This window comes from Trachemys scripta, chromosome 10 (assembly GCF_013100865.1).
Source record: "Trachemys scripta elegans isolate TJP31775 chromosome 10, CAS_Tse_1.0, whole genome shotgun sequence".
Taxonomy (NCBI): domain Eukaryota; kingdom Metazoa; phylum Chordata; order Testudines; family Emydidae; genus Trachemys; species Trachemys scripta.
In genome coordinates this window covers 71,087,590-71,106,988 of record NC_048307.1, presented here as the reverse complement: position 1 = coordinate 71,106,988, position 19,399 = coordinate 71,087,590, and the positions used below count along the sequence as shown (strand labels likewise).

General features: G+C 46.8%; 1 protein-coding gene across 2 annotated transcripts in view; it reads left to right on the top strand.

The window, feature by feature from the left end:
- Nucleotides 1-19,399, top strand: part of ACAN (aggrecan) — a 79,150-nt gene that overhangs the window by 40,371 nt on the left and 19,380 nt on the right. For both annotated transcript variants that reach the window (XM_034784303.1, XM_034784302.1), the window contains exons 2-13: nucleotides 2,278-2,354; nucleotides 2,840-3,223; nucleotides 4,655-4,829; nucleotides 5,594-5,721; nucleotides 6,398-6,691; nucleotides 9,059-9,520; nucleotides 10,112-10,286; nucleotides 10,737-10,864; nucleotides 10,990-11,283; nucleotides 11,718-11,900; nucleotides 13,903-16,251; nucleotides 16,883-16,996. In XM_034784303.1, coding sequence (XP_034640194.1) covers nucleotides 2,285-2,354; nucleotides 2,840-3,223; nucleotides 4,655-4,829; nucleotides 5,594-5,721; nucleotides 6,398-6,691; nucleotides 9,059-9,520; nucleotides 10,112-10,286; nucleotides 10,737-10,864; nucleotides 10,990-11,283; nucleotides 11,718-11,900; nucleotides 13,903-16,251; nucleotides 16,883-16,996 — 4,756 coding nt within the window. In that variant the 5' untranslated portion in view covers nucleotides 2,278-2,284. The remainder of the gene's footprint in view (nucleotides 1-2,277; nucleotides 2,355-2,839; nucleotides 3,224-4,654; nucleotides 4,830-5,593; nucleotides 5,722-6,397; nucleotides 6,692-9,058; nucleotides 9,521-10,111; nucleotides 10,287-10,736; nucleotides 10,865-10,989; nucleotides 11,284-11,717; nucleotides 11,901-13,902; nucleotides 16,252-16,882; nucleotides 16,997-19,399) is intronic.

Below are 19,399 nucleotides of genomic sequence, written 5' to 3'. Positions count from 1 at the left end.
CCCACCAATGTGCCTTCTGCCTTGGAGGCCTCCCCCACCACAACACCTGGGGATGATAGGAGAATTCCATCTCCATGGCCCATTCAATCCTTGGCCTCTCTATTGATTCTGTCATCAAGAGATCCAGTTAGTCCCCAAAGCTGCTTATTGTAATTTAATATTTCGCATGATGTGCTCACCTACGTCATTAGAAACTGGACTGAGCCCCCTTCTCCCCGCTCCCAATTCATTTAACGTACAGTAGATCACCAGAGGGTAACAGCTGTATGCAGCTACACTTGGAGTTGGAAGGTGTAATTTCCAGCTTGAGGAAACATCACTAGCTCTGATCAAGTTAACACACTAAAAATAGAAGTACAGCCATAGCGAGGGGCTAGACACCTGAGTACAAGCCCGTCTGAGACATTCGGATGGCTAGCCCCTCCCATCATTCGCTCTGCCTCAGCTACTCTCTATATCGAGTGCACTAACTTGATCGGAGCTAGTACAAGTATGTTTCCTGGAGCTAGAATTTACATCTCCAGCTCTCAGTGTGACATACCCTAAGTCACCAATGACCTGGGCCTTATTAAAACTAGTGACCTATTGGTGAAAGGCTCCCTATTCCATAAACAATCTCCTGAGTCATGCTGTCTCCATTTGTTCTTTCTAACAAACTGGGAATACATTGTCGACATTTGGCTTGAGTTTTTTCCCAGTGCTAAAGTCCTTACCTAGAGACTAGGACTGAGTTTGTCTGCTTTTATGGCTTTGTGTTTAAAGTGGGACTCCAAGCCTCTCGGCATACAAATAAATAAATAACAGCCAGCACTGATCTTAAAATGTAACAGTGATGGGTACGTAACTTTAGCAGCCAGAGAGAAACTGGAGTGTTTCCCCATGATACAAATTAATATCTTACTCCCTGTCTCTTGCTGGTTAACTTTTTACTCAGCCTCTGCATTGCTGTTTGACAAAATGCCATGAGGTACTGGGCAGACTGAGCAATGGAAGTCTGATTCTGTTTTTTTTTTTTTCCATATATTTATTTTACAGGGAGCTTTTGGTCATGGATGCTACAAAATAGTTTAAAAAATGTGTATGAAGTTATTATTCGTAAAAATGACTTTTTGTACTGCCTAGAGCCAGACATAATAAATAATACAAGAGGAAAGATTGAGACGTCTCATACATATTTCAGTCCTACCCTGCAGCATCCATTGCTGTTCCAGTCCTAGACACCCACATGCTACTTCTCCTCAATGTTGTCTGGCAGCCCCTTCCTCACCCCACTCCCCATGCACATCAGTCCTGACCGCCAACAACCCAAGTATTCCAAATGTGGGCCCACACACATCTCTGCCAACGCACCTCAGCCCTGACCTGCAGCAGCTCCTGCAAGTTCAATATTTAGCCTCTCTTGAGTAGAGATTTCCAAAGGGTTTAATATTTGTTCATGTAGATAAAGTACCAGGTTGTGATTTATAAATACATTTTCTCTTTTGGCTTAAGCAGGATTTGAACCCAGTTCTTCAGAAGTGAAAGCCTAATGGCCTGACTTCATAAGATGTAATTTATATTTTCTCTTGTCCTGTGCCATGCTTTCAACTGTGCTAGTTAATGAGCTTTACTACTGAGCCAATAGACATGTACGCAGTCTCTCATAATGTTCTCTGACTGCAGCCACACCAACACTAGCTGGGATCCCACTTGCTCTCAGAAGACAAACAGCCAGTATTTGGATAGGTGACCGCCAAGGAAAACCTAAATGATTCAGTAGGTGGGGCTTTTCCTTTTGACTCGGCGTTGAATCAGTGCTGCAATGCATAGTTAGTGGGTGCTGTGCCATCTTGTGAATGAAACATAAAACTGAGGTCCTGCCCACTAGTGGTTATTTAAAAACCCATGGCATTATACACAAGACTAAGGGCATTAACCTTGCTCTCCTGGCTAAATTCCAGTTTGGGTGAATCCATTCTGCCTCCCTTCATTCCTTCTGCCATTTCTGGATACAGGATAGTCCTCCACTGTCTGTCTGAAACTGTTCTGAACTGAAGACAGTTCAGACAAACTATTCATGCCACACCCTTGTTTGGAGCAAGATGCCTTGTCCCTCCCTCTATTAGACAAGGAGTTGCCCTGAAAACTCTCTTTTGTTGCTGGTTATATGTAAAAGAACCCTGTCGGGGTGTGTTTAGGTACTGTAGGTTAATGGGCTTGTTCCCTCTTAAGAGTCCTCATTCCCTTATGATCATCCAGCAGTAATTAACCCCGGTCTCCCTATGTTGTTTGTTTCAGGTAAACTATGACCACTTTACTATTAGTGTTTGTGTGTTTGCGAGTCATCACTGCAGCCATCTCTGTGGAAGTTTCAGGTATGTACAGTTGGCAGGACCACTGTTCAGTTCTGTGGACCATACATGTAACAGGCCAACATGCCCCTCACACAGCAGACACGGGCAACTTAACAGGTCTACCTATGAGCTCACTAATTTCACCCATCATTGCCGAGGGCCTCCTCTCTGGGCTGCTGCAACACCATGACATGCTGCTGTTGCTGTGCTTGGTAGGGTGGGAGATACTCCCAGCTTGTAACCTAGTGCCAAGGCCCCCAACCTACCTTCAGTGAAATAGCGTTATATTCCACTAGGGCTGTTACCAATGCTCAGGGGCTGCTTTAGGAACATCAGTTACTTCAAATTATATCTACTAGAATATACCCAAATATATATATTTCCTAATATTGTGGGTGCAGATTTACAAGCTAGATTGAGGCTACTTTGAAAATGTTGGTAGTTATGACTGATGTGTGTTATTGATTAATCCTCACCCTGTCTCTCTCCATATTGGGACTGGGCAGATCATGGTAACACACTGAGTGTGAGCATACCTGAACGGTCTCCCCTGCGTGTCATCCTGGGAAACTCTCTGACCATCCCCTGCTACTTCATCGACTCATTGGATCACGTCACCACAGCCCCCTATACTCCTCCTCTGACCCCAAGAATCAAATGGAGCAGACTCTCCAATGGGAAGGAAGTCGTCTTACTAGTGGCCACAGAGGGGCAAGTTCGAATCAACACTGAGTACAAGGAGGTGATCTCTCTGCCCAACTATCCTGCCATCCCCACCGATGCCACCTTGGAAATCAAAGCGCTGAGGTCCAACGACACTGGGGTCTATCGTTGCGAGGTGATGCATGGTATTGAGGACAGCCAGGATACGATAGAGGTCATAGTGAAAGGTGAGGCCATTATGTCAATGTTTCCTCTTGGTGATAGTGTTGATGCTTACATTGGTTTGACTGGGGAGAAAGAGGAAGGAAGAAATCTTATGAATAGAAGTGGAGGCATTTTACCCTTTCCATGAGCATCTGGCATCACTCGCTGTCATAGACAGGATGCCAGACTTGACGGATCATTGGTCTGATCTTGTATGTGAGCAGGAGCCAAACAAGATAGACCATTGATTTATTCTAATGTGGGCAGGATCTGGAATGGCATATTAAACAGACCAACAGTGTCACCCAGTGTGGTAGAAGATGTCACCAGTCTGTTCTGATATGGGCAGGAGATGGAACGCTAGAGGAGATGGACGGGTGGTGTGACGTAGTGTAGCAGGAAACAGGATATTGGACCTATGAGACGTTTGGTCTCATCTAGTATGTTAGGAGATGGGATATTTTCCAGATGGCCCGTTGGCCTGTTTTGGTAGAGCCATTCTTACGCTCTTTCAAGAAATGTAAAAGTGGTTTAGTTTGCTAATATGTAGACAATATAACACACCATTAACTTTCCCCCAGTTAACATTGTTACTCTCCTCAATACAGTTGTGAGTGAGAAGAAGAGGGGCCAAGAAAGAAAGCGTACAAGAGGTTTAACTCTTCTTATGCCAGGCCTGAGTATGCATACAGCCACCCACTCCTTTTAAAAGTCACTCTGTATGGAATAGTATGGCTTAACTACATTTGCAGTACATATAACTCTTCAAAGCACATTTGCTATAGTATAAAATATATGTATCATCAGGGCAAGGACCATGCCTTCCTGTGGGTTTGGACAATACCCGGTGCACTGGAGCCTTAATCTTGATTGGGGCCATTGGACATTACCACATTCAAGTCTATAATAAAATAGTACAACATTGTACTGATAACACACAATTAGCTAATTTCCATAGAGTGTTTTTACAATACTGTGCAGTGCCATGCCAGCCACTTTAAATGTCTTGATAGTTTTGGATCCTTCTGACCGTGATGTATTTGTTGCATTCTGGGATGTTGGTTTACGCTGAAGCCGTCAACATTAAAACACCGGATTTAGATGTAGCATTAGTGTGCTCCAGCGTCACAGGAGAAAAGAACCTGGACTGGACAGCAGGTCTGTTCCTATAGATTTTTCTGTTCACCAAAGGGAGTACATCTAATTCCCCTTAAATTGAAGCCTGGTGGCCTTGGGATGGTGGAATATAGCATGGGGAAGAACAGAGTCTCTTCGGGGCACAGTAGATTACCCACGCAATATGAATGATCTGTGGCAAACACATGATTTTCTACATGAGCTTGAATGCCTTTTTTCTGACTTGCTAACCTCTTTGAAAGGGAAACTGGTGCGGGGCTGGTTCTCCACTGACTGATGTGTGTTTATGTGTGTGTGCTGGTGGATGTGTTTTCCAGGAATCGTGTTCCATTACAGAGCCATCTCCACCAGGTACACGTTGGACTTTGAAAAGGCAAAGCAGGCATGTATCCAGAACAGTGCTGTCATCGCTACTCCTGAACAGCTGCAGGCTGCCTATGATGATGGGTTTGATCAGTGTGATGCCGGCTGGCTGGCTGATCAGACTGTCAGGTAATCAGCTGAAAGAGGGGAAGCAAGGTGGCCAAGAGGGAAGAAAAGAGGGCTATCCAGGCAGTCAGGGGCTGGAAATGGGGTACAGAGCCTTTCACATCTAGGTAATTGGTTTAAATCCCATCCCAGGTAAATAATGACTAGCAGTTACCATCTGATAGTCATTTGGTGTGGAATGAGCTGGTGGATCTCAGTCTATTTCCAGGTAGATAGGTGTCCACATCACAAAACCACTCTCATAACTGGCCCCCTTGTTTAGCAGTCACAGCTGAGAAACTAAGGACTGAATGGCCCAGAGACTTGAGAGTGGTGGTTTAATCCCGGTTCCCATGCCCTCTACTTTTGCCCATGCGAACTGCATAGATGCTATGCCAAGCTCAACAGATGTGGCTGTATTTTGCACAAGTCAAGTAGTCATCTAGCAGGGCTCAGAGGAGTCTGAAAACCAGCAACTCCGGCTGCATCAGTATCTTTGGGGGACACCTGGAGGATCTTCTCCCCTCACCTCCAGTGTCAGGAATGGAAAGGAGTAAGTCCACTTCTCCCTCTTCTCCTGTCCAGGAAAAGTTCTGGGGTTTGGCCTGCCTCCACTTCCTCCCTCCCCCGAGAATGTCAAATCCCAATTCAGATTCTCCAACACCTGCTCAGCTTGTCCTGATGCCTCCTGCACCACAGAGCCATGTGACAGTCATCTTTCTAATGAAGCTTCTGTCTACTCACTAGACATTTCCTGTGCATGCTCTCTCTCTTGCTCTCGCTGTCAGGTACCCAATGCACCATCCCCGAGAGGGTTGCTATGGTGACAAGGATGAGTTTCCTGGAGTGAGGACCTATGGCATTCGGGAGACAGACGAAACATACGATGTTTATTGTTACGCAGAGGATATGCAAGGTGATCTTGGGTTTCTCCTATGTAATTCTCAAGGGACTGAGCTGGCACTATCATGAGCATCCTCACTGCAGACAAGGATAAAACAAGAGGCAAAGGAGCTAGAAGTCAGAGACATTAAAGCTTCAAAAGCCATGTGAGATCCCATCTAGTCCCACCCCTGCCAAGGCTGGATTATTCCCTAACGCCTGTTTTTCTGGACTTTGTCCACTCTGGTTTTAATTGATTAAAGCAATGGAGCTCCCATTATTTATGTCAGGGGACGATTCCACGTTCTGGTATCTCTCCTTAGGAAATGATTTTCACAGGTGCTGACCACCCATGCCTACAGCTGAAGTCAATGGGAGCAGTGGGGCTCAGTACCACTGACCAGGTCCCAAAATATTCCTTATCTTAATGTCATTGCATGACTCCAAGTAGAACGTACACCCCCTTGTTCCACCCTAGAAAATTCCTCTCCCTCTTTGAGGTTTGCACCGTCCTAATATTTATAGACAGTGATCATGTGTATGTCCTCACCCTTAGTTGTCACTCATCCAAGCTGTACTTATCTAGTGTTTTTAACCTTTCCTTCATCCCACCAGCCCCTAGGGAAAGAAAGCGAAGGGAAGAGAGAGGTAGATGAAAGAGGAATTAAACATTACAGTCCGTCCTTGAGTCAATGGTTGTGTGATTGCAGGTGAAGTCTTCTATGCCACCTCCCCAGAGAAGTTCACCTTCCAGGAAGCCGCAGAGAAATGCCTCAGTCTCGGGACCCGTTTGGCCACCACGGGAGAGCTGTACCTGGCATGGAAGGGTGGCATGGATGTGTGCAGTGCAGGCTGGCTGGCAGACCGCAGCGTTCGGTATCCCATCTCCAAGGCACGTCCCAATTGCGGCGGGAACCTGGTGGGGGTGCGGACAGTGTACCTCCATGTCAATCAGACGGGGTACCCTCACCCCCATTCACGCTACGATGCGATCTGCTACACAGGTGAGTTGCATTGGTTTTGTTGAATTAAGTACAGTGCCTCCATCAGTACTCGTAAGCAGCAGATTCTTCCATAATGTCCCTTGGGAGACCATTCCAGTCTATTCTATAAAAAATTAATTAAATGAATAATAATAATGAATAATAAAAATAGTTAGAACCACAGGGATCACACTAAACTTCACTCCACTTTTGGTACTTCCTTCAAATACTTGCGGATGGCTATGAGATCCCCTCTTAGTCATGGCAGTGCAGGATTAACTCAAATATTATAGCGATGGTCACCAACATAAGAATCAGATACATCACTTGTCATCTTTCCCCACTGATCATTTCTATTGTCTGTCTCTCGGAATGCCTTTGACTCTGTTGCTAGCCCCACCTCAGAATTAACACAGAAAAGCTTCTTACTGTTTCACTTAAACAAGAAAAACAGATATAAATGTAGAGGCACCCAGTACCCAGAAGGCCAGTGCCCCTCCATTCTTGTCCAAGCAGAGAAAGAAGAGTTCAGAGTGTATGTTAGCATTGCAGTACAACTGAGTGTTCTCAATGGGAGGTGAGTGTGATATGCCTCTATCCACTCCAGATTGTCAAACACCTTCCAAATTTGATGGCTCTCCAGGAACCAGGCAGCAGAGATCAAGTGCTTGCATATTAAGTAATTTAATATTATAGATAAGAGAGCAGAAAGAAGACAATAGGTCATCTCCTGAGCAGCAGTGCTTTGCATAGTGCCTATGGTAGGGGTCCATGTGCAAGGACTCCATTTTGCATTTCCTTGGTCCCGGTGTAGCCATTGTACAAGGCTGGCCACCCCGCGCTAATGTTAGAGGGCTGCCTAGGCTGCAAATTTCCATAAGGGGCCCAAGTTGCAGCTAAGGATTGCCCTGGCTCATGGGCATCTCAGCTACACCCTCTATCTGCTAGCCATGCCCATGTCCTGATATGCCAATTGGCAGCAGCAGGCAGGGAGGGTTGTGTGTGTCTACACCAGGTGTTGGAGGTTCAAATTCAGAATGAGTGGGGTTATCTTCCCAGGACCAGTGAAGCCCACTTTGGGATCAGATTATGCCCGCCATGTGGCACAAAGTGGCCTGACCAAACCAGCAAATCAGGCCCAACATGTCAGTGCCCCGCAGTCTCTCTCAGGTGCTACTTATTAAACCACTTAATATGACAGGCAAGTGTTTGAGCTTTGATGCCTGGTTCTTGGAAGCCTCTCAGATCTGTGAGAAGCATAGAATCATAGAATATCAGGGTTGGAAGGGACCTCAGGAGGTCATCTAGTCCAACCCCCTGCTCAAAGCAGGACCAATCCCCAACTAAATCATCCCAGCCAGGGCTTTGTCAAGCCTGACCTTAAAAACCTCTAAAGAAGGCGACAATGAATTAGCCGGGTAAAGGAAATGGAATTTGAAATAAACCAACTGAGAAAACAAAGCAGCTTTAGGGTGGAGGTCTGATCGTATTTGTTCTGCAGTGTTCAATCCTGTTTTCCCAGCTTCCCCCGTGCACTGCTCCCCGGCTCGGTCCTGCCTCAGAATATGACAGGCACTTGCTTGGCTCCCCGCATCTCTCTGTGCTTCACTCCCAGGCTCAGGCCTGCCTGCAGTGCAGCATTACAGGAGCACCCCCTTTCCTCTCCCCATTTTGAGCTTTGTATTTTAAATTCCCTGCTGCTGGCACTAGAGGTCACAAAAGACTAGATTAGTGTGAGGTGCGCTAGCGGATTAGAGTCAGGAGTATAAGGTGTGGGGGGGAGAAGGGAGCTCTGACTCCCTAACTCATATGAAAGCTATAGAACATATGGGAACAAAAACAAGAGACTCCCCTTTTAATTCAATTAAATTCCACTGTAGAGTGCTTTAGAGAGACGAGGAGCAGGGGGAGGGGAAATGGTCAATATTTTACTTTTTAAAAGGTTGAGTTTCACCCTCCAAACAGGGGCACCGAGTACCCAGCAGGCCAGTGCCCCACAGGCTCACTGAGTCCATTTGCAAGATGGAATAGCTCTCAGAGTATCCACATGCTATCACCCATTGTGGCACCTACTCACATGGTCTCTATCTCCCATCATACATATGCCTTGTGCAATAGCATCTCCCTTCAGAACACCTGTACAACTACCCCATTATCTACCCTAGTTCTGATCACATCACCCGCCCCATCTCCCATCATAACCACCTTATCGCCTACCCAGGTTCCCATCATAGCCCCCACAACCATCCGATCACCCTCCCCATCTCCCATCAGAGCATCTGCACACCCAGCTCCTTTCTTGAGTGTCCGTACATAGATTTGTTTCCAAAGCCTGGGCCCGTGTCCCTTGGAGACGCCAGTAAAGGAAACATTTGCCTCTTGTTGTAGATGAGGACTTTTTAGTCCCTGAAAACTTCACCATCCAGACCGTCACCCAAACCGAAGTGGAGATACCTCTTCCACACAATGTCACAGAGGAGGAAGCCCGAGGCAGCATTGCAACTCTAGAGCCAATCGACTTCACACCCACTGCCTCAGAGCTAGATGAAGGCTTCACAGTCACTCCAGATCTCTTTGCCACTGGTATCACTGCCGAGACAGCTTTCACAGAGGCAGAGAATGTGACTGAAGAGGGAGTCACAGCTGTATGGGTGACTCCTGAAGAGGTCACCACCTTGGTCCTGGACACTCTTTTCACCAGTTTGGCACCGGAGGTGAGCTCAGCGAAGGAGGACTTGGGGGCGACTGCCACGCCAGAACTAGAATCTGCCTCAGTGGAAGAGACGATTGTGCGTGTGACAGCCGCTCCTGCGAGCGGTCTCATTCCTGAGCAGCCCATTTCTCCCACTGGTAAGTCACAGAGACAACAAGAAACCTCACGATCCATTTCCTCCAGGGCCAGCCACACCACTGCTTCAGCTGACAAAATTGGAACACTGTCCATCTAGCAACGGATTTGGCTCTACTGGGGAAAGTGTGTCTGGTTTGGGCACTCCCAGTCTTTCCCCTGCCCCTAGCAGTTCATGGCAGGAATAGCTATCTGCCTACTGCCAGCAGCTCTTCTTCTGTGCATGGCACAGGAATGGGCAGGGGAGCCGGAGGGCATCTCATGAGGTTGTAGAATGACCCCCTCTGTCTGAGGATGAGAGCTGCATTGGCCGACACCAGATTCCAATGTTCTGTGTGCACCCCTCTGCAGCTGAAGGGGAGGTCACTGCATTGCGATCATTGAGGGGAGGAATGGGAGACCCCCAGATAACCCCTCCTTTTATAGCCTCTTTAATAACAGCAGAGACCAGTAAACAAGGGACTTGGATCAATGTGGCTCCAGCAGGTACTGCTCCTACCAGGTTGGTTTTGAAGGCCCTTCCTGAATATCCATCCAGGGTGCCTGGGGGTCTCCGTGTCCATACGTCACTGCTCTCTCCCTTTCCCCACCAGGTGTCGTGTTTCATTACCGACCAGCCACCAGCAGGTATTCCCTCACCTTCACCAAAGCCCAGCAGGCCTGCCTGGATAACAACGCTGTCATCGCCACACCCGAACAACTGCAGGCTGCCTACCAGGCTGGCTTTCATCAGTGTGACGCCGGCTGGCTGCGGGATCAGACTGTCAGGTAAGGGGAGGCCAGGTCAGGTCAAGATTACCTGAAAGAAACATTCAGCCATGAAACAGAGTCACTTGGGTTACAGCCAATGTGCCGCACAGCCCCACATGGACGCGGGACCCAGTGACAGCACAGTAGCACCTGACATGGATAAAACACAAGTCGGACCGTAGTGTAATGTGCTGCTGAATTGTGAACGTGTTCCCCACGTGTGCCACATTTTCCCATGTTGCGTGTCCACAACATGTTTCTAAATCATACTGATGAAAAGCCCAACACAAGAGCTAGGCATTACCATTATTATTATGATTAAGGACGTTGGGCACCTCTAAATGCTAAGTATGATCATTATTCAATGGAGAGCTTACATCCCTTCCACAGGAACACCCACCAAGATTCTTCAATCGCAGTGTATGCAGGACCCTCACTGGGAAGGCCCCTTTCTTTCTGTTTTGGCAGATACCCCATTGTGACCCCACGGAATCAATGCGTAGGAGACAAGGACAGCTCCCCAGGCGTGCGGACGTATGGCATGCGCCCAGCTTCTGAGATGTACGACGTGTACTGCTACATTGACCGACTGAAGGGTATGTTCTCCACATTCCTGTGAGCATGGGTGTTAGGGTGTATGTGTGTGTGTAAAGTACAGCGGAGGGGCAGAAATATCCATAGTTCTATGTGTAAGTGACTCATACTTGATTTTTTCCTCCAGGTGAGGTGTTCTTTGCAACCCAAGCAGATCAGTTCACCCTCCTAGAAGCCCAGGAATACTGTGAGAGCCAGAATGCCACCCTGGCCTCTGTTGGGCAACTCCATGCCGCCTGGAAGCTGGGCCTGGATAGATGCCGCGCTGGCTGGCTTGCTGATGGCAGCATCCGATATCCCATTGTGACCCCACGTCCTGCTTGTGGGGGAGACAAACCTGGTGTGAGAACCATCTACTTGCACCCCAACCAGACGGGATTCCCTGACCCACTGTCAAGGCACCATGCCTTCTGTTTCAGAGGTACTGACCCACTCTTCAGAGCCATCTGCCATAGCACACAATGCTGATAGCACAGGGAAAACTCTGCATTCTGTGGGGGAAGGATTTCAAGAGGGAGATGATTACACAAGGGTTCCACTGTATGTTTACCAAAAGGAGCTGTTCCTCCCAAGGACACACAGGGACACCACATTGCTCATTCTTTTACGTTCATTTTACTCTCACAGAATCAGAAAATTTGAGATGGAAACAAGCTATGAAGTCTCCTCTGCCCCTACTTTCTCCAGTCTAATTTAGTCTGTTTATCTCCTATTAAGAGAAATGCCATATATTTAATTATAGACCATTCTATGTTGCTTGTCACCCTGGTATCGGGATAGTTTATGGAGCAGCATCAGGTTTCTGAGAGAGCCAATGCCTTCTTAGAAATTCTCTTCAATATCTTTCGGTTCCAGCCCTGCCATCTCTGGACAAGGAGGAATTTGTTGAGGAGCAGATTGTAACCCAGGTGATCCCTGGCTTGGAGGAAGTACCCTCTGGGGAGGAGCCAACTGTGGAAACGGAGTTTGCCACTGAACCTGAAAATCAGACGGCGTGGGGAACAGAAGTCTTTCCAACTGACATTTCCTTGCTATCAGGTGGGTCGGGCTGTTCCCTGCACCCAAAGGTGCACTAGACTGGCAGAGGAAATGTTTAGGGCAAGGGCAATCCAGAAACAAAAATACGGTGTCCTTACCAAGGAGAATCGCTGTCTGAATCCAGCTGGGAAGTAACCTGATGAGGGAGGAAGCTTTGAACTGCAGCTCTCTCTTCAGAGGGAGTTGGTTCTCTGGCTCAGACACCCGGATTCACCTCACATGCACCTTTTAGCCAAGCAGAACTCTGAGGCCTAGAGCTCAAGCCATCACACCTCCTGGATCACACTGAGTGAAACATGGTATTCCTCATGGACACTACATATTCACAGGCAACCCAGGGCAAATGGGGATTAATGTGAATGGAGAAAGGCTATTCTGTGACAAGAAAGTGTGGGCTCTTAGTTACTTAGTACAAATAAAACCTGGGACTCCCAGCTGTTCCAGCTCTGCTTGTGACAAGCTTTTTGATAAGGGGGCCCGGAGAGGGCAGCTGACCCAACGTTTGAGGCATCTTTGGGTTTTTTTAAGCTGTTAGCAAAATCCAGGTAGTTCATTATGGCCCAGATTTTCAAAACTGCATGAACAGGATAGGTGCAAACAGTTACCACAAATGCAGGTGTCAATTTTGTACATGCCTTTTTACGCACACGGTTCTGGAAAACTGAGCTCAGACATTTTTTTGTTTTTTAAAACAGATGATTCTGTGCACTTCTTTTTAAAATAAAAATAGTCAAAGCCAGCGTATTGGACTCATCAGCCAACCCTCCACTAACAAACCAGTGCCAACAGCCCAGCATTTCTGAGCTATCCTACAATAACACATCAATGTGCACAGTGGTGAGCTGGAGCCAGTTCGCACCGGTTCACGCGAACCGGTTGTTAAATTTAAAAGCCAGTTTAGAACCGGTTGTTAAAGGGGTGGGCAATTGGGAGAGGGAGGTTTTTCTGTTGTTAAACCGGCCCACGGGCCACATCCGGTGTGGGATAGGTGTGGGAGTTCCGGGGGTCTGTCGGGGTGGTGGTGGATAGGGTCGGGGCAGTCAGGGGACAGGGAGCGGGGCGAGTTGGGTAGGGAGTGGGATCCTGGGGGGAATTTAGGGTGGGGGGTTTTGGGAGGGGGTGGTCAGGGGACAAGGAGCGAGGGGGGTTGATGGGTTGCGGGTTCTGAGGGGGAGGATCGAATGTGGGGGGGACAGGCTGTTTTGGGAGGCACAGCCTTCCCTACCTGGCCCCCAATACAATTTTGCAACCCCGATGTGCAGGGCCAGCTTTAGGAAGTGCAGGGCCGGATTCGAACAGTTTCAACAGGGCCCTGGCAGGGATGACTAAAAAAAAAAAAATTAAAAAAAACAAGTGGGGCTTGTACTCACCAGGCGGCGCTCCGAGTCTTCAGCGGCGGGTCCTTCACTCGCTCTGGATCTTGGAGGCACTGAAGGATCCGCCGCCGAAGTGCTGCTGAAGACCTAGTAGGGAACCGGTTGTTAAGATTTTGGCAGTTCATCACTGAATGTGCATGTAAAGAAGGAAAATCATTCAGGAAACGGATTTCAATTTCTGGCTTTCAAGGGGGGTACAGCTTTACTGGAAGCAACACTGAGACAAAAACTGCAGGATAGGTTTGGATTTTTTCTTCTTCTATGTATTATCAGCAGAAACAGCAGCAGTTTCCATCCACTAATGGTTGCTGGAATGCTGGCTTTGTTCTGATGATTATCCTTCGGGAATTTGTGTTGCAATTGTACTGTCACAGGAGGTGATAAATTGAACCACTTTTCCAGAGTTATTTGAGATAATCCTCATTAACAGAGTTTAGGGGAGGGAGGGCGATCTGGAAAGTGTATAGGATTTTCTGCCCTCATCTTCAGAGTCTGTCACTATTTTATTCTATGTCAGTTTTTATGCACAGTCAAACAGGACATTTTCAATAGCTCCTTGAAACTGATTTGTTAAATCCTTCTTCCTCACTCTCTCTCTCCCCCCACTTCCCCTGCTTCTTTTCCAGTGAGTCCATCAGCTTTCCCCCCTGTTGCTGCAATACCAGATGAGCCCAGTGCAGAGACTTCTCTCAGTGGAGTGCCTTCAGGGGAGATATCTGTGTCTGGAGTACTTGAAACCAGTGGTGAACCATCAGCTTCTGGGTGGATACCTGGAGAATCAGCTTCTGGAACATTTGAACCTAGTGGAGAGCCCTCAGGGATCGAAGAAAGCGGAGTGCCATCTGTAGACCTGGATTTCAGTGGACTTCCTTCTGGACTGCCATCTGGGGATGAAAGTGGGCTGCCCTCGGGCATTATTGAAGGCAGTGGGTTACCTTCTGGCGAGGAAGACCTATTAGTATCTGCTTCTGGAATCCCAGACCTTAGTGGGGTAACATCTGGATTGCAAGAAATCAGTGGAATTCCAGAAATCAGTGGGCTACCTTCTGGAGAAGTCTCTGGTGTTGAGCTTACTAGTGGCTTGCCATCTGGAGAGTATGATGAAAGTGGACTCCCATCTGGTTTTCCAACTGTCTCTCTTGTGGATACTACTTTGGTGGAAGTTGTAACAACAGTAGCAGAAAGTCAACTGGAAGGAAAAGGAACAATTGGGGTCAGTGGAGAAGGAGACCTATCAGGGTTACCCTCTGCTGAATGGGACATTAGTGGAAAAGTCAGTGGGTTGCCCTCAGGAGTTGATATCAGTGGAGCACCATCTGGGATACCTGATATCAGTGGAGCACCGTCTGGGATACCAGATATCAGTGGGTTACCCTCAGGAATCGATTTCAGTGGAGCACCATCCGGGATACCAGATATCAGTGGAGCACCATCTGGGATACCCGATATCAGCGGCTTTCCCTCAGGAATTGATTTCAGTGGAGAACCATCTGGGATACCTGACATAAGTGGCCTTGTAGACCTAAGTGGCCTTGTTTCTGGTGTTGATAGAAGTGGAGAGCCCTCAGGCGTTACCTTTTTAAATACCAGTTTGGTTGAAGTGACCACCCCATCAGTTACGGAAGCAGAAGCAAAAAAGTTTTTGGAAATCAGTGGATTGCCCTCTGGGGACGAAGATATATCAGGCACAGTGTCTGGAATTTTAGATGTTAGTGGTCAGCCTTCTGGGCAAATAGACTTCAGTGGAGGGGTTTCTGGAGCTCCTGAAATGAGTGGATTTCCAAGTGGAGTAATTGACATCAGCGGAGATACTTCTGGTGTTGAGGTTGTTAGCGGCCTGCCATCTGGAGTTTATGATTATAGTGGACTCCCATCTGGCTTTCCCACTATCTCTCTTGTGGATACAACTTTAGTGGAAGTTGTAACTCAGACATCTGTTGCACAAGAGGTAGGAGAAGGCCCATCTGGGATATTAGAAATCAGTGGACTTCCTTCAGGGGAAAGAGAAACATCTGGAGAAGTGTCTGGAGTTATGGATATTAGTGGGTTACCACCAGGGACAGTAGACATCAGTGGAGAGCCATCAGTCATTCCATATTTTAGTGGAGAAATTTCTGGAGTCACAGAGTTAAGTGGAGAGTCCTCAGCAGTGACTGGAGTTAGTGGAGAGGCCTCCGGACTTCCAGAAGTCACCTTGGTCACTTCTGATTTGGTGGAAGTTGTGACAAAACCAACAGTTTCACAGGAGCTAGGTGGAGAAACAGCTGTGACACTTCCCCATATTTTTGAGTCAAGTGGAGATGGCTCTTCATCTGGGGAAATTGGTAGAGAGGCCTCTGCATTTCCTGAAATTACTGTAGAAACATCTGGATTTCATGAAATTAGCATAGAAACATCTACAGCTCCTGAAACTAATGCTGAAACATCTGCATTGCCTGAAATTACCATAGAAATTTCTACAGTTCATGAAACCAGTGGTGAAACATCTGCAGTATCTGAAATTAGCATAGAGACTTCTACAGTACATGAAACGAGTGACAAAATATCTGCATTGCCTGAAATTAGCATAGAAACTTCTACAGTTTACAAAACCAGCGGTGAAACATCTGTATTGCCTGAAGTTAACATAGAAACATCTGGCAAAGCTGTGGTCAGTGGTGAAACTTCTGGAGCACCGGAAGAGAGGAGGGAAGATTCTTCAGGAACACCCACAAACCCACTCCCAGATGTTTCAGGGGAAACCTCTGCACCAGACGTTGTAATTAGTACCAGTATGCCAGACACTGAATTAACACAAGAGCCCATGGGTCCTGAAGAGGCCCGGCTTGAAATACAGTCCTCTACTCCCATGGTATCAGAACAAGAGACCGAAATAGCTGTTGTTCTAGAAACTTTAGAGATATCACCCACTGCCACTGCTATCTTGCCTCAAGTTTCACCAGAAGCCACCGATGTGCCAGAACCCACTGCAGAAGGTATTGTTAAAAATATTCATTGCTTTTCCAGCCCACCTTCTTTTATAGAAACGGGGTGGGGCTTCCCTTCTGTATACAACAAAGGGAACATAATGAAAAAGGGTATTTAAGAAATATGTTATCTGAATGAAAAGCTAGAGGCATGTAGGATTTGCCACACCAGATCAGACCATTAATCCCTCAAGTCTAGTATCTGCCTCTCACAGTGGCTGATAAATGATGGAACAATCATAATGCACCTGGCCAATTGTGCAGTTCTGCACATGGAGGGAATATGAGGGGGTTGCTCTTTTCTCACACCTGCAGCAATCCGGTTATGCCCTGAAACACAAAATATCCAACTGCTTTTATCTTAACAAGCACAACTATCAGTGCTATTATTGACCATACAATTATCCAGCCCCCTTCCATCCCCATTATTTGACTCTGACCTGCTATGGCAGTGGAGACAAATTAAAGTAGCCTTAAACCACAGATAACTGCAGCATAACATGGCAAGTAGAGAGTGAAGCAGCACTGAGACATGGATAGCAGCCATCTCCCCCTTTGTGCAGCAGCAGTAGGCACACTACATAACAGCAAAAGGCATCAGTATAATTTGTCTGATATCCCTCTCTCTTGGGAGTTACAGTCATACCCAAGACATGTGATGAGAAGCCCTGTGGAGCTGGAACCTGCCAGGAAAGAGACGGAAACATCACCTGCTTGTGCCCGCCGGGGTACATGGGTGACCACTGTGATATAGGTAAGCTCTGTCCTCTGCTTTGGTGGGGATGTGCATCAAGGGGAGAATATTTTTATTACCTAAAATGAGTCCTGCTGTGGACATGTCCATGAGCACAGCATAGCTGGGGGAAACCAGGAGGAGTTCACTTTCCTTTCACCATCATTGCTAAATGTTGCTCCAGCCTAGAGAAATCAGGGAAGCTCTGTTCTTCTCCTGATGCCCTAGAGAAGGCAGCTGCACCTTCCACTCTGGATCAATAGGAGAATTTCATCCTGGCAATTGAGGGGGTGAGAGGAAGAGGCAGAGAAGCACTGTAGCATGGGATATTCACCACTGTCCTATTTCCTTATCCCCTATCCTGACCTATATTATACCCCTATATCCAGAGCATTAGGATCTATATGGACTTATGGACGGATGCCTTGTGTTTCGTGGTGTTTGATATGGTGCACTAGGTCTGCTGTTGTGGACCTCCTGGCTTCTTCTGTGGCATTCAAGGGATTCCAAAGATCAAAAACAAGCCAGCAAGAAAATCAGAACTTTTTGCTCTCTGAGCTGCACCTGCTGGAGGCAGTACGTGCACTTGCCAAACCATGTTCCTAGCCCTTTGCATTGTCCCTTAGCAACTGTTGGCAGACAACTCCTCACCGCCCTTAACTTAGCCTGGGTGCCCTTCTGCCACCAGAATCCAACTGTCACTTCACTATCTATGGCAGCTAGGAGTTGCCATATCCAAAAGGGACCTTTTGGTGGACTTTCATGCCCATCCAACGTGCAAGGCACTTTGCATCAGTTTGTCAGGCCCAACTATGCATTGGGAATGAAAGAAAATATATTTCTTCAAAGCTGTGAAGGAAGAGAAGTGAACTGAGGTTCTGCTTGATAGTATTGGGTCTTGTGCCTCTGTTTGCTGGAACTGGCTACAAAGGATGATGCGCATGAGATGGCGTCTAAATCAAATTAACTTATTTTTTATTGGCTTTTTTGGCATATGTCCGTTTCACTACTCTCTTTCAATCTGTGGATTGGTGGGCTCATTCACTGGTGTACATATAAATTGCTACAGTACTTAAGATTGTGAAAACATCATGTGTCTTTCATGGTTGACAACCAGCTCAATATTATTCATACAGTGCCTAACCTGATGTCACTGTGAAAAAGTCGTCCCTTAGCGAATTAACCAGGAATTTTCTTCCACAGCAATCGCTTACCTGGCTATTGCTGCCTGTCAGGGTGAGGAGAACTAAGTCAAGGATAACATGGAATTCCTTGGCACTTCCCATTCCTGGCTCAGTTTCACTTTGATACCAAAACAGAATGTAGCCTGGGCTAACCCAAGTCACGGTTGCAGTATACAAGAACGGACATGCACTCTGTATAAAATATGGGCCTCTTTTTAAGAAACCTTAGGTCTGCACTTGTGTGTATGTTTTATGTGCATAATTGTGCCTCTAAAGTTTTTGAAATTTTGCCTTCATATATATTTGCTTATATATGGTACAATCCATGAATGCAACCAGACTTGCTCAGTCATTTCTAGTAAAACAATAAAATCCATCATCATAGCTCCCGGAACTATTTTCTCACTTTAACTCAATTAAACCACTAATGCATACTGCTTTGGGTTAGGCAGGGATTTTTCTAGAAGCAGCGCTTCTACTGGTTGGAGCAGAGAGCTGGGTTCTAATACCATACCTGCCACTGAATCACGGAGCGGTCTTGGGCAAATCACTTTACGTCTCTGTGCTTCGCTTTTCTCATCTAAAAATAGAGATATTAATAATTACCTGCCTCAGAGGTAGGTTGTGAGGTTTAATTCGTTTCCATTCATAATGCATTTGATATCCTTAGGTGGATGATGCTATAGTGATAGAAAGTATCATTATGTCTATGAGGTCTCAATTGGCCATCAAGCTCATTATATTTCTGATACGTCAGTGCTCTCTTGCTCTCGCCCCACCTCCTTCTCTTTTGTCTTGCTAATAAAATTTTTACTTTGTCTGGTACTTTCTTTGATGGTGTATCCCGTGCATGTGATTGTCACTTCAAACCCCGCCCATACCTTCGGTAGCCAATCAAACGTCAGTCTTTCCGTGTTTGCACGGTTACCAGCACGACTCAAGATACAGTTCAGATATGAAGGACCAAGCCCTGAAATCAGAGCCTTGTCACTTCTTAATACACAAAGATGGAGAACCAGGTAACAGGAGCCAGCCTCTATCTTCATAAAGCTTCAGTATTGTGGAGGCTACATGACTCACTGGAGTCTCCATCTGATTTGAGCTGTCTCTCCCCTTTGCTCATGAATCAGTGAAACCAAAGGATTCCAATATCCCACTTGCACTTGTTCTCTACACTGTCACTGAGGGGACTATTCAGAACTGACCTGAATACCCCAACATGGTAGTAGGGGGCCCATGC